This window comes from Hippocampus comes, unplaced genomic scaffold (assembly GCF_001891065.2).
Source record: "Hippocampus comes isolate QL1 unplaced genomic scaffold, H_comes_QL1_v1.1 scaffold111, whole genome shotgun sequence".
Classification (NCBI taxonomy): domain Eukaryota; kingdom Metazoa; phylum Chordata; class Actinopteri; order Syngnathiformes; family Syngnathidae; genus Hippocampus; species Hippocampus comes.
In genome coordinates this window covers 6,298-21,368 of record NW_017805698.1, presented here as the reverse complement: position 1 = coordinate 21,368, position 15,071 = coordinate 6,298, and the positions used below count along the sequence as shown (strand labels likewise).

Genomic DNA, 15,071 nt, shown 5'->3' with positions numbered 1-15,071 from the left:
CGCGGGCACCCAACTCGGGAACGCCCTCCAAGCGGTGTTGGGTGTGCCTTTGGGCTACGAATAGTTCCCAGTCAACAGCCGACAACTGGGTCTGCAGGTCCCTGGGTTGCTGCGGCTTTAGGAGCTGCTTTGGAACCCAGTTGGGGGTTGCTCAACAGCAACAGCAACAGCCCAACTCGGGAACGACCTCCGAGCGGTGTTGGGCTTGCCTTCGGGCTACGAAAAGTTCCCAGTCAACAGCCGACAACTGGGTCTGCAGGTACCCGGGTCGCTGCGGCTTTAGGAGCCGCTTTGGGACCCAGTTGAGGTTACTCAACAACAACAGCAGCAGCGGCAGCAAATACACAGAAAGTGTCTCAAACAACACATGCAAATCTAATTAAGATACATCACGCAGGGAAGGAGCTATGAAACGACCCTTTAATTCAGACGCAAAATATGTTTGTAAAAATCACCGGGGGGTGCGACGAAGAGTGTTTGATGACGTCAACGGATGGGGCTGCCGTCAGGGTGCGTGGCGTTTGCGCTGGTCCAGTTTGCGTCGGAGCATGTTGTAGTTGTCTCGTGTGCCTGGGGCTTTGGGGTCCAAACGGAGAGACAACTCGTAGTGTTTCTGAGCCAGCTCCAACTTGCCCCAGCGATGATACAGCACAGCTTTAGAAAGGCACACAAATACAGGTTTATTTGGCATGGTCGGGCTTGCACTCAACAGAATGGAAGGTTGTGGCGTCAATTTTGTCGGAAATTGTACAATTCTGAAGCACGGAGAATGCTAGTGGAGCTGAACTTCTCAAAGTTGGAAACTTTTGGAATCCCACCAACATTTCTGGAGGAGAATATGAGTCTCAAGCTGTGGGAATGTAAAAAATGAGCTTGAAATGCAAGCTCATTTGGGTAAATTGTGTCGAAGATGTATAAGATTTGGCATTTAGCCAAAATGGCAGCTTCAAACAAAAACGTTGGTGTATGATCCCTTGTGACATCTTGGTGCGGTCGGTCATGACAGACATGTCCGCTGAATTTTATGTCTTTATCTTTCATCTATATTAGAATTTTTATTTGTTTCCAGGGCGTGCTAAATGTAGTGTATTTCGTCTGTGAATACTGAAACTGTAAGTTGACATGCTTTGGTGTTTCACTTTAAATTTGCCTGAACTAAACAACCTTTATGTTTGTTGTATGAAAATATAAAACACAAAGTCAAAGACAAAAAAAAAAAAAAATCAAATTAGTACAAACGATCTCAAAATAACTCAAGATATCCGTCACCTAAATTGCCATGGCAGCCAGCTGCATTCGGATTGATTTGGAGTGCGTTGAGGAAGAAGCCCTCTGATTCCTAACAAGTGAAGAAACAAATATTTCAAAAGGAGATTGACAGCAACTGTTTCGCTTTGTAACCATAGAAGAGGATTTCTTTCTTTTTTTTTTCCTGCGATGAAAATAATGCTTATTCACCTTGTACTTCTCTTGTTTTCCCAGGACGTTGGCCAACGAAAACATGATGGTGTGGTCGTTTGGGAGGAGCCTCAAAGCTTCTCGTCCAATCAGCTCCGCTTGGCCCAAGTTGCCTGGGGAAAAGGCAGGAAGTTCAGTGTCGCCGCTCAGGTAAATTAACAAATGAACTAGTGATATTCTGGTAGTATCATGGCTGTATTTGGCTAATCGCGATTAAATGATAATCAATATATTAGAAGAACAACAGCCACATTACACGACAATACCCATTTTGAAACTGAGTTTCTTTTCCTATTCTATTCATTTTCTGTAATGCCATTAAAAGAAGAACCGTGCCTTCTGCAGTTAAAGTACCTGTAATTTTTTTGCAAGGCAACACAAAATTCTCACTCGGGGAAAAAAAATAAATATCTTTGAATCTTGGCTACTCGGGATGTTGAAAGCAGAAAATAATACCCATAATACACTGACCTAAACCCTATTAAGAACCCGTGGAGCATTCTTAATTCTAAAAGGAAGCTCAATGAGGGCAGACAGCAGGAAGCAGTCTGCCTCCATATAGCAAGTAAGATAGCACCAAGAACGACGTATGGACGTTCAAAGTTGCAAAAGTGATATTTAAAAAGAAAAATTAAAAAAAAATCTAATATTATTATACATCCATCCATTTTCTGATCCCCTTTATCCTCACAAGGGTCGCATCCCAGCTGTCTTCGGGCAATAGGCGGGGTATACCCTGAACTGGTTGAAAAACAATCCGCGCTCACACTCAAACCTAGAGACATTTTTGAGTGTTCAATCAACCTGCCATGCATGTTTTTAAAATGTGGGAGGAAACTGAAGCACCCGGGGAAAACCCACGCAGGCACGGGGAGAACATGCAAACTCCACACAGGAAGGCCGGAGCTGGAATCGAACCTGCGATCTCTGCACTGTTAGGTCGATAATTATCCATATTATATTTATTTTACTATTGTGCATGACAACTTGCCACACTGTAATTTTTTGCACAACTGAACTAAACTCAAAACAAAACTGTGTGTCATTAACATTTTGCACGGAATTGGCTGAAATTAAAGTGCTAGCTTTCTTTGAATAACAAAAAGAAACATCAAGAAAGAGACTGTCCGTGTTCTTCTATTTCCTAAAAATTGCATTCAAGTATGCCCTGTTTAATAAGAATAATCAAAAAAAGTTTCACTGGGCAACTGAGATGGTGTGTTGACAGTCAGAATTTAAGATGAATGGTTTGGACTAAGTAATGACAGGCTAATAAAAGCTGGTTCACAGACAAAGTAACTGTCAGCTTTTATTTATTTTGGGGGTGAGCTTTCGCCCTGTGCACACACGGACGAGCGGTTTGTTCCCTAATTAGGGATGAACACAAGGCCCGACTGGGTTATTGATCTCTGTCACCGACCCGTCTGGTGTCTGCAACCCCCACACCACCTCCTCCCCCAAACACCAAAAAATAAATAAAACAGAGGAGACAGGTAGACATGCAGAGGGTCCTGAGTCAGGAGACTTTTGCTGGGAAAGACATCCACAGATGAAAGAAAATATCCCCACTTTCCATTTGAAAGTAACACCCATTGTTCTTTTCCCTTTTTTGTTTGTTTGTTGGCGAACATGGCTAAAAGGCTATGATTATTTCAGTCAGATTTGTGGACGGATGGAGGGGGGGACCTCTGGGGGGCACTGCTCTGGCTGTGCTCACCCACGTTTGATCAGCAAACATGTAGGGCACTGATTGGATGGCCGCAGTGTCCCCCCTGGGAGACTCCGCCCCCCCACGGGAACACCTCCCCGACAAAATGGCTGCAGCGTTCGGAAATCAGAGCATTCTCCACACGGCGGGGAGGAACGCCTTGAGAAACTCACAAGACAAAAGCCTTAATACATAAATTTCAAGCATTGCTGATTCCCGCTCTTCCGCGCTAATCTTGTTGGGCCGTTTTGAATTGCTTCCAGAAGATACAAACAATGACAGTTCTTGCCTGCCGATGCTGGAACACAGAACTATGGTCTCTTTTAAATGGCAACAGAATACTCTATGTAAACACGTTCACTGCCCAATGTATTAGGTACACCTGTAAAATCTAAAAATACAATTATATCTTATTAGGGGTGGGCAATAAATATCGTCATTGACATATATATTAACATCATATGGCCGTCTAATCCAAAATATTGCGAGCCCCGTTCTACAAACACAATTCCAACCCATATAGCCATAACATTCAATGTTAATAATTATTTGGTAACAAAAAAAGTTTATCAGTTTGAACATAAAACATCTTGTCTTTGTAGTGTATTCAATTAAATAGCAAAATGGTCGCCACCTGAGATGGCTACAAATAGGTAGTTTTTGCTGCTTAATTCATATTCCACAAGCAATATATGACTCAGAATGCAGTGTTCAGACTAGTGAAGGTACATAGAACACTTTATTGTAAAGAAAATGTTGGGTTTGAGTTCCCCTTTAATGAAGGTTTTGTAATGGGCAAAGATCGAACCTGGTTGCTACCTTAATTGCTAATCAAAACAGCAGCACCAACCGTAAACGCGGCGACATTAAGTTAAAACTTTTTCATCACACTCGAGGCATATAAGCTGCGTGCGTGCATGTATGTGCGCACAAGTGTGTATACCAATATTGTCCAGTAGAATGACCATATTGTTCCATGCGAGGCTATGATCAGGTTTGAGCACTGTTGCGTTCCTCCATGCATTCAGAGCATCCACGTGTCTCTGCTGGTCTGCATACTGGCAGGATGAAAACAAAATATCAATGTATGATTTTGTTGGATATTGCACAATGACTTCTACAGTAAAATATCCTGGAGTGGGAATGCCCAAGGAACTTATGGAGGACCAATATGTGACTGGACTATGTGAAAGAGGGCTGGACATAGGATTGGATCCTATTAGTTCCAGGAACCACGCCAAGACCAAAAGTGTTGCTGGAATTTCAAGTGGGAATGCGGTCTCGAACTCACCAGGCGTCCCAAGTTGTAGTAGCAGTCCGGATACTTCTTCCGGAAGTGGATGGCGTTCCAGTAGCTCCTCTCTGCTTGCTCAAACTTGCTGAGACTGTTTTGCACAATACCCAGATTCATCCAAGCGGCAGCGAAATCCGGTCTGGGAAAAATTTTGTTAGTCGAGCGCCCAGCACAATGTTTTTGTCGCTTTGCTGACAACCCACTGGATTGAAACGGCTTTGGATAGGAGCTGCTCCGCCTCGATCAGCTCGTTCCTTTCCTTAAGGATGTTACCCAAGTTGTTCATGGCATGCACATAGGTGGGATGAAGCCTGTAAGAGATGCGCAGAGAGCTCTCAATTACTGATGGAAATGTGCCAAAATAGATTAAACACTAACCTGATGGCCTCTCTGTAATAGCTAATAGCAGTTGTGGTGTTGCCTTTGTCGGCCAAATTCTTCCCGACGTTGTAATGGACCTGAGAAATCAGCACGCCATTGATGATTGAACATTGGGAAGAAAGGGTCTTTTATTTTTTTTACCTTGGCATTCAGGGGGCACACGGTCAGTGCGCTGGTGAAAAGGCTTTGCTCAGACCGCCACTGGTGACTGCGGAGAGCACAGCGAGCCACAAATGTGACCATCAAGGCAAACATGGAGACGCACAATAGCTTCTGCGGGGGAGGAAGAAAAAAAAAGCTAAATGTGCTAAATGTCATTTTGTACAGACACACGGACAAAAATGTTGGTGCCCCTCTGTTAATGAAAGAAACACTCACAATGGTCACTGACATAACTTGAAACTCACAAAAGTTTGCAATAATCGGTGGTTATTAGCACCCAGGGTGAGTGGTTTTACTTTATTTTGTTTGGTTGAATGGACTGTGTTCAACTTTGGAGGTTACACTACAATTATGTTGTCCTTATGCAATATGCTCATAAGTTCCCTACTTGGAGGAACCAACTGGAGGTGCAATTAATGTAAGCTAAATTATTGACGCCTGAGAAGGCTGTAGTAGAAAAGTATTTTAGGGACCATTTTAAACAAACAAACAAACAAAAAAACTGATTTCAAATAGACCTTTTTTAACCATACATAACGGACTGAAGAAAATGGAGTGCAGTTCCACCGGCTGGAAAAGTGTTCAATGAATCCCTTGATACATTTTCATCAGGTGTTCTCAGCAGCGATTGTTGAGAAATGATTAATTACTAATGCTTATTGATTAATTGTTAATTTCCCCAATGGTAGATTAAGAACTTCCTCAATTGCCGTCGCAAAATTGCAGAAAAACAAAATCACAATGTGGGTAATGCCTTTAAACCACCCTATTAAAGACGCATGATGTACTATTTTCACTTTGCCCTTTTTTTCTTTTCCAACGGCTGTAACTAAAACATGAGACTATTCAAAACATCACAGAAAAATTCTATCCAAAATCCTTGAAAGTAATTAAACAGTCAAAGTGAGCCACAGAGGTCCTCACAAGCAATGGAAGAGAAAGAGCTCAGTCGGATGGATGTTAAATGGTTTTTTTTTTTGGGCACAACGTGCTCCCCACCTTGTACTTGACCCAGCGGTGACAGCAGTGTGCCAGGGCACAGGCCAAAACGAGGCAGTAGCCAGTCGAGGGCAGGTACAATACGCGCTCAGCGATGACAAAGCCCACCCGGAAAAAGATGTTGCAGGCCGGCAGAAATGGGACCACCAGCAGCACCAGAGCCAGGCTTAGGGTCCTTCGTCAGGAAAGAGAAGACAAATGTGAAATGATTCTATACAAGAGCACACAGAGAGTTCCATCAAGGACCTGAATCGCTAAAGAGAGGCCAGCTCTCAACGAGTAAAACTTGTCTAGTCAGAATTAGGAAAAGAAGGCACCGTCTTAATAATCAAGCTCACTTCGAGAGGTTGAGATGGTTCAGCTCGCTTACCTTCTCTGCTGGCTGTCTGCAGAGCACAAGGCTTGGCCTACCAAGCCTATCAGGACGCACCAGAGCAGTAGTGGCCACACCACCCTCCAATCGGTGCTCGACTTAATGAGCGGCACGCAGCCCATGGACCAATCAAAACACAGCCACCAGGGACACAGCAGCAGCCAGCCATTCAGGGCGTAGTAGTAATTATAGTTGACCACCTGTCAATCATCAGAATGGGAGAGGATGAGGAGGGAAGAGTAAAAATCGTTTTGGGGCAGTATCATGTTTAATTCAGTGTTTTATTCTTTTCTTTACAGGCTTTGCATATTATTGGAGTGACAGTTTTATGTTTGCGATTGAACATGCAACAATTTTTTTCAAGGGGCTTTTCCCATGTAGTTCTTACCAAACAATAAATGAATTTGTATGTAATTCTTCTAAGTATGTAAGTATGTCAGCTAATAAGCCACATAATGCGACAGTTCGTTCTTTCAAGCCACCATTATTTTATTGATGCATTTTTGCCAGCAAAATGCAATGGTGACACATTTTTCCGCACACTGATGGGGGGGAAGGACATTACGGATTTATGGCCCTGCTTGCTTTGCTAGCTTGGTAAGAGATCTTCAAACTATAACCTACCAGGCTGTGGTGTACGCCGTGCTCAGTTGGGCGTTTAATTTTCGTTTTTTTTTTTTTGTTTGTTTTTTTTTTTATACATTGCACATTTTCAGCTTTCAGTACTTCTTAGCGCACACACCTAAGAGTTTGTGGACTCAAACAAGCCCTTATTTATTTATTTTAATTTTGTATCTTCCAGGTGCATCCAATAGAGTGACATGGAGAAGTTAATATATATGCACAACAGAAATTAAAAAATAAGTTTTATTTTTCCAAATTGCAGCCTCTGCAATTTGAAAAAGGCCTTCAACTACAACGCAATGTCAATTTGAATTAGATTCACTGCCTCAGTCCTACACAGAAAAAGGACAATCATATTTTTAAGACAATAAAAGGTCTTTTGAGGACTACCCAGTCTGACTCACCCGAAGGAACATGTTCTCCGCAAACGAGGCGGGGTTGTCCACTTCAGTGAACGCCGGCGGCCCAGTTCCCATGATTCTCCAGCGGGTGTAGAGCATGAAGAAGCCGCCTAGAGCGATGAGGGTCAATCGCATCGGCAGGCCCGTCCGCAGCATCTCGCGCGCCTGTCATATGTCATTACATACGTCATATACAGTACATAGGTACATACATAATGCATGTGTGCGGGTGTGAGCATGCCCAGATCGATGGGGTCTAATTAAGGCAGCTTTGCATACGCTATGTATGCAATGTGACGTTAATCATACGAGGGGGAGCATGATTTATGACAGTGCAGGGCAGGGGAGGAGGGAGTACTGTAACTCACATTAAGAGGGGTCTTCCTGAGGACTAGCCTCTGGCTCAGTTCATACACGTCAACATTACAGATGAGGAGGACATCAAAAGCTGCGTTTACACCCTGGAGGGAAAACGCAAAGACACGCAAGACGGACATTATCATATAGGTCAGTGACAAAAGAACGCATTAGCTCCAGTTCCAACATTGGTTTACACATGAAGTGAAAATGATGACAGCCTCCGCGATCTCCATTCTAGGTTATGTTATTCCTCACAAAGGGAACAGAGTGTGGGCTGAGGACTACCAAAATAAAGAGTTGGTGCTGAGAGAACGAGAGGGTTACTGGTCTTTGTCGGATACTTTTTCATTGATGTGAGAATTTTTACATTGCATAGACTTTCCCCACCTCATAATTTGACTTTTCAAAGACAAAATGAGAACTTTTTTGTTGTTGTAACTTTGCAACTTTTTCTTTCTTGTAATTACTTGACGTTATTTCTTTATTTGGAACATTTGTCCGACTGTTGCCATTACTTTTGTGCGGGAAATGTTGCCATTTATCAGCTAAAATTATGAGTTCTTTTTTCCCCTCGTAATGGTAAGAACATTGTAGTTATACTGTACTGTATAAACAAGGGGTATGTTGTGATTTGGTGCACCTTAAACTAAAATTAATTTATCGGTTAGAGATTGGTTGCACTAGAACATGGTTACGAACTGATGACGACAGACATTAAAAAGATGTATAGGACATGACATTGCTGCAAAATTTCTTTAGGCATGAAGCGATGGAATCATTTTGTACCAAGACAGTGATGCCTTGCTCTTTACAAAGCATGGCGGCGGCGCACAGCGTGAGGCTGACCACAATCCAGTACACAGAAAAGCCGCCATTTTTGTCCACACCTGAGAGGAGGGGGAAAAAAACAAAACAAAATTCATTGCTTTGTTGGTCAAATGGAATCAGTGAATTCTGGTTGAACAAACTCACCTTTGTTGAAAGCTTTGCAGTACGTGAGGAAGGACAGCTGGAAAAACAGCGCACACAACAGGTCCGCTCGACCTACGATGCCTGCCACCTATTGTGGAGGAAATGCAAAAGAGCAGACAGTTATCATGACCTTTTAGGAAAATCCAAAAAACATAAGATGGATACCATCAATCCATCCATTTTCCAGCGTGGCTTTCTTTGCAGTATTTATGTTTTCTTTGTCCTACCTAATGCTGGTTTTACTTTGCCCCACAGCTTAACCAACACCCGTGGAGTACTGTTGTTCATACAGAAAAGGGATACAGCGAGAGAATTAGGTAGAAAGTATCTTGCTTTTACAGGAAATGTACAGTAGAAGAGGCTCCAGGCGCTGGATCACCTCTGTTACGGCTCTGATACGAGTGAGGAAGTTGCAGTCAACCATCCCATCACTATTTTCCTGTTCGTGTTTTTTATACAGAACAGTGCTGGCTTTAGAAGAAAAAAAAAAAAAAGGCACCAGCCCACCATTTTTACAATTCTTCTACTATACAACCTCCAAAGCATGAAAACACCGGATCAACTACAGGAAAAGGACTTCTCATTAACAAACGTGAGTCCATACAGTGCGCGGATTCAGTTTGGTGAGCATCCTGGGGTTGCCTGCTTTGATACGTGCAGCAGGCCTGCACGAGCCGACCGTGTGCCCGCCACATCATTCTTGCCCTGCATGATTAAAGAGAAGACGGGAGAGGAAACCGGCGCCTTCCAGCCAAGCTTCATAGCAAACATGCACTCACACACACACACCCGCATACAGGCGGCAGGTCAATAAGCATCCTATAGCGAGGCGTCGGCGGTGTCCGCATGCACCTTGGTCCTGACGCTCCCAGCTGAGACGGCGTGTTTAACAAAAAAGGGCTGGGTTTTAAAAAAAAAAAAAAAAAAGGCACCAGCCCACCATTTTTACAATTCTTCTACTATACAACCTCCAAAGCATGAAAACACCGGATCAACTACAGGAAAAGGACTTCTCATTAACAAACGTGAGTCCATACAGTGCGCGGATTCAGTTTGGTGAGCATCCTGGGGTTGCCTGCTTTGATACGTGCAGCAGGCCTGCACGAGCCGACCGTGTGCCCGCCACATCATTCTTGCCCTGCATGATTAAAGAGAAGACGGGAGAGGAAACCGGCGCCTTCCAGCCAAGCTTCATAGCAAACATGCACTCACACACACACACCCGCATACAGGCGGCAGGTCAATAAGCATCCTATAGCGAGGCGTCGGCGGTGTCCGCATGCACCTTGGTCCTGACGCTCCCAGCTGAGACGGCGTGTTTGTTCTTGGCATGGAACCACTGCACTGTTTTAGTGTGGTAACGCTCGGGATGACACAGACACCGGTGCGCTGTTGCAGGGGATCTGCCTTGTTAGTTGACAGCCCAAAAATAAAAATGGGATGCGGCACAATCTCTCCGTAGGTGATCCTTTCCTGGTTAACTTCAAAGTGGTGAATGGGAGCTCGCTTAATTGGCAACAATTAATGTGGCGAGTTAGCAGGAGACCGGACTTTCGAGCTCTCTTGAAATTGTCATTTACAGTTGCAGTCTTCTTGTTCCTCTTCTGCTATTTACTGAGCCTATTGTGCTATGTATGAACGACACTGTATTATTTTATCTATTCGTCCATTTTACGTTCCACTTATCCTCATTGGGGTCGTGGGTGAGCTGTAAACTATCCTCGATGACTTTGGGCGAGAGGCTGAACTGTCCATCGGTCAATCGCGGGGAACATGCAGGCAAACAAACATTCACACTCACGTCCCCACCGGTGGAGAATTTTGAGTCTTCAATCAACGTGCCATGCATGTCTTTGCTATGTGAGAGGAAAAGAAAAACCCATGCAAGCACAAAGAAAAGAAGTTAACCTCAAACAGGACGGCCGCAGCCCAGATTCAAAACCACAACCGCAGAACAGTGACTCATTCATCTTCCCACCTGTTATTTTCTAAATATTTCTGTTATTGTTTTAGTTGAAGTGATATCATTCAGAAATATATGAATTTGCACATTCTTATGTTTTATTTTTGTCTAATTGGCATTGGCATTGAAGTTACACATTACTTGAGTAGTTTTCCACTGAATCCTTAATCATACTCAGGAAATTATTTGAAAGACTACTTTTTACTTGAGTCATATTGTTCAACAGTAAAACTATTCAGACTGAATGCAATTTTTGGCTTATCTTTCCATCTTGGGTTTTAAAATGGGGATGATCGATACCACTTTTCTCAGACCGATACCAGTATTCAGTCTTTCGTATTCACCGATATCAACAAGTCCTTTTGTAAAATAATAATATTTGCATTGACACAATGCCCAATAACCGTGAACCTTTCCATCTGACGAATGACGAATGAATGAATGAGTTATCTTGAACATGTGTGAAAATGACAAATGAACAACTGAAAAAAATATGGATGGATCGAAATTCAAAAAGTTGTGGGAAGAAGTACAACCTTACTCCTGTTGTAGCGTGGAAGGAGACCACTGTGAACACGCAGCCGTGTGTGCTTGTGGCTCTACTAACACCCTGACTGCTCTATCCCCCCAAAATAGACAAAATGTAACATTGTGTAATATAAACATAAGCTATTACTGCTCCATCAGACAAGATATTTCTAACTTTGGATTCTTTGGCTACCTTGTGACCTATAAAATTTCAGAAAATTAAGATCTGTTTGCCCCGATCAGCTGAAAACCACAAAGATTGGACCCGAGTTCCGATCGCATCATCGCTTCAGAACATCCCTAACTGATACCTCGAAATAAAGCTGGTTTCACTTGAAACTGATACCTGGTATCAGTACTTGACCATCACTAGTTTTAATTTTCCATAAGTACCTAATGTTGCTTGGCTAAATAAAAGAGGTATCGATTTGAAATAGCTAGTTTTCAACATAGTCTGAAACATGAATTGACCTCAGTTTGTTACTTACACTTTCCGTGTGGACAGGGTGGGCAGCGAAGAAGAGCGCGGCGAGCAGCGAGGTCTTGGGAGCACGGTTCAGTATGTGAGTTCTCTCGTCGTAAGCCAGTCCCCCAATCATCAGGGCGAACACGTCCATCATCAGGGCGGAAATGACGGCATGGAGGGAGATGTTCAACACGTGGAAGCCCACAGGATGCAGGCCGCCTGCCAACATGTAGTTCAACCTGCAACACAACAAGCTTGAAATGTTCAAGCATAATGTGACATGACAGTGGTTATATACAGTACCATGGCTGATTGACAACTGCTCAACCAAAACTGTAGTTTCTGTGTAAAAGAACCAGTTGACTGACTGAGGTAATTGATACCAAATCCAATGGGCTTACATCAACCTCAGTTTGATGCAAATTTCCCCAGTGTGGGACAAATAAAAGTTATCTTATCTTATCTTAACTTATCTTATCAACATCCATCCATTTTCAAACAAGATAAAATATACATATTGCATTGATTGATTGATCTATTCAGGTTGAGTTATTTTTAGCAAAATTTTAAGAAAAGAAAAATGTGCATTCAGATGAGAGAGCTCATTACGATGTATGTAATGTTGGAATTTACTGCATGTGCCAGAAGTTTTTTTACACGACTTACTGTTCTTCGAAAACTGAAGATGATTTTAAAAAAGCATTAACATAGCCTTACAATACTACAATACACACAGGGCCATGTAGGTTTAGGCTTTAAAAACTCCATTTTTTGTTTACTTATGTTATCTTTGACTAATATTTAAATTCGTCTAAAACATTTAAGTGTGTCAAAAATGCAAAAAAATAAGTTATCAGGAAGGGGGCAAACACTTTTTTACACCAATGTATGTGTCATGCTCATAGATTTGATCAGATCGCTTAGCGAGTCAGAACCCATTCTATTTCTATTTGCTATAACTCACTAATACTGGGTGTGCTGAAGCAACAAAGGAGTACAAACCGAAACGTAAAGACAGTAAGTGGTCTGTAGGATTTGTGACTGGAGTTGCTGCTCAGGTTGCTTCCCCAGAAGTCATTGCTCCAAATGTTGGTCAAGGGCGTTGTTGGTTTTAAGTCCTGCCACACACACAAAAAACATGTTAACTTATGCAAGCTTCTGGCGTCTTTGATCCCTTTTGAACATGATCTATATTATTACGCCTGAACGATGGTTTAATGTAATTTTTGTTATACCCATATCCTTCACATTTCATACTTTATCCCAGTCTTTTTTAACATGTTCAATAAAGTTTAAAAAACTCTGTTGTGTAAATTTAATGTTACAAATACCATCAAATGTTGAGGGTATCCATATATACGGCATATACAGTGTATTTAGAAGATCACCCTTGTTTTGTGGTGCCAACACTCGGTAGAAACGTGATGATAAAACCATAAACCATAAAAACTAGTGATGAAAAGAGTACGCCTGTCTCAACCCAGGCTGCTCATTAACATATGACTCACTGTATTTGTATCTAGAGATTAAAAAGTCAATTTAGCATAATACATCCCATTTCAGAAGAGCAACTGATGACTTAAAAAAAATCAATTGTAGAGTGAATGAGGACTTCATGTTTGTGTATATTTCAATTAATATTATATCAATATATTAAAAAGAAAAAAAAACCTTGTTGTTGATGATCGCCTCGGAATCGTCAAACACAAATTCCCCATCATAACTATTGATGAAGCACAGCAATGCCACCAGACCCACAGTGACTTTGGCCTGAACCGGACCCAGCCTGGGGAGGGGGACTTCTTCATCCCAATGAACCTCAGACAACGCCATGATGCACCAGCATCTGGTTCATTCCTTCACATCGTCCAAATCCCTGTGGACACAGGGGACGTTGGAGGGCATGTATTATTCTTTGAAGCACCTCACCTATTAGCTAAAAAAACACAATCACTTGTGTACGAGTGCAGACAATGAAGGGATGGTTGCATTGTTACCTATCTTTTATGGAGCTTCGTGGCAGGTTGCATCTTTGTGTTAGCTTCTTTGGAAGCAAGCTAAAGTCGAACATAAATTTCACTGAAAGCAAACATATGTGCAGCCACATATATATATTTTTTAAGTTTTCATTGAAGGGTTACTTACATGCCAGTGTCGCGCTATTTAGCATTAGCATGTTTCCTCGGATGCTACTAGCCTCAGTATTGGTCGGAAGGTAAACGCAACCGACACGCATTAAGAGCAATGTTGGTACTGTATTGCAAGAAAAGTATGAAAATATTTTATCGAAAAACCTAGAGGCAGTTTCACTGCAAATGGAATCACTCGCAGGCAGAACACTAGATGTAAACAAACAGTCAGGCTCTGGGTTGATTTATTTCCTTTTACGTCAAAGTCACGTGGCTATTTGAACCAATAGATGGCTTAGTTGTTGCGCTGCCTTCCTCGTGCTACAAAAAGGAGAGGATCCAGATCGGTGAAACTGACTGGAGTTGAAAAAAAATAGTTAAAAAAATTTTTTTTGATTTTTATGGGACAATCATTTTGAATGTCAAAGCCTGTGCACTATATGTGTAAAAGAAAGAAAATAAAGTTCTAACTTGTGGAGTCTTCAATGAACCTACAATACATGTTTTTGGAATCTGGGAGAAAAGATGTAGTATCTAGAAAAAAAACCATGGTGAGAACACACACACACACACACACACACACACACACACACACACGCGCGCGCGCGCACACACACACTCCCACCACACGAACACACACACACATTACATTACTGTAACTGTAATTATTTTCCCATGCTGTGTGTCTATCTTGTTCAACTGAACAAACAGAAAGCTTCTTGAACGCTTCTTTCTACAAATGTATAAAACTTCAAGACCTTATTTCAGGTTTCTAATGAATATTAAATATTAAGTAAAAAGCTTGTCTACAGAACACTTTAAAGGCAAAGACTGAAACTTTTGACTCACAACTTTCTTGTCTCTGATCACAGCAGGCGTCACGATCGGATATTCTCCATTGTGTTGTTTATTAATAAAATTGTTTGTTAATGAAAACGAAATTCATATTTGGCGACGTACTTCAATTTGTTTTTGGCGTGACTCTGGTCCCCGAACATAGACAAAGATACTCCAGTTGCCCGTAGAGAACGAATCACTTTGATTGTGCACTTTTAGATCCAAAAGAATTAATGAAATATGCATATGACACCAGTCTCTCGTGTGACGGTCCATTGGGTTTTGCATTAAGTTGTTGTGATGGTAAACTTCAAAGTCAGTCAAGGACAAATACTATTTTTTCCCTCATTAAATATTCACTTAACTATGACTCAAAGTCGAAGCTCGATCAGTATAGCAATAGGCTAAACTGTAAA

The 15,071-nt window shown here is 42.0% G+C and overlaps 1 protein-coding gene across 1 annotated transcript; it reads right to left on the bottom strand.

The window, feature by feature from the left end:
• Positions 1-402: 402 nt before the first annotated feature.
• Positions 403-14,085, bottom strand: tmtc4 (transmembrane O-mannosyltransferase targeting cadherins 4). Its single transcript, XM_019882512.1, has 19 exons — positions 13,835-14,085; positions 13,687-13,746; positions 13,361-13,565; positions 12,692-12,807; positions 11,712-11,928; positions 8,733-8,820; positions 8,547-8,647; positions 7,769-7,861; positions 7,404-7,565; positions 6,373-6,575; positions 6,003-6,177; positions 4,983-5,114; positions 4,839-4,918; positions 4,664-4,771; positions 4,458-4,599; positions 4,110-4,224; positions 1,459-1,571; positions 1,270-1,339; positions 403-654 (listed from the first exon to the last, which is right to left on the bottom strand). The coding sequence occupies exons 3-19, from the start codon at positions 13,520-13,522 to the stop codon at positions 506-508; spliced, it is 2,226 nt and encodes a 741-aa protein (XP_019738071.1). The 5' UTR covers positions 13,523-13,565; positions 13,687-13,746; positions 13,835-14,085; the 3' UTR covers positions 403-505.
• Between the last annotated feature and the right edge of the window lie 986 nt (positions 14,086-15,071).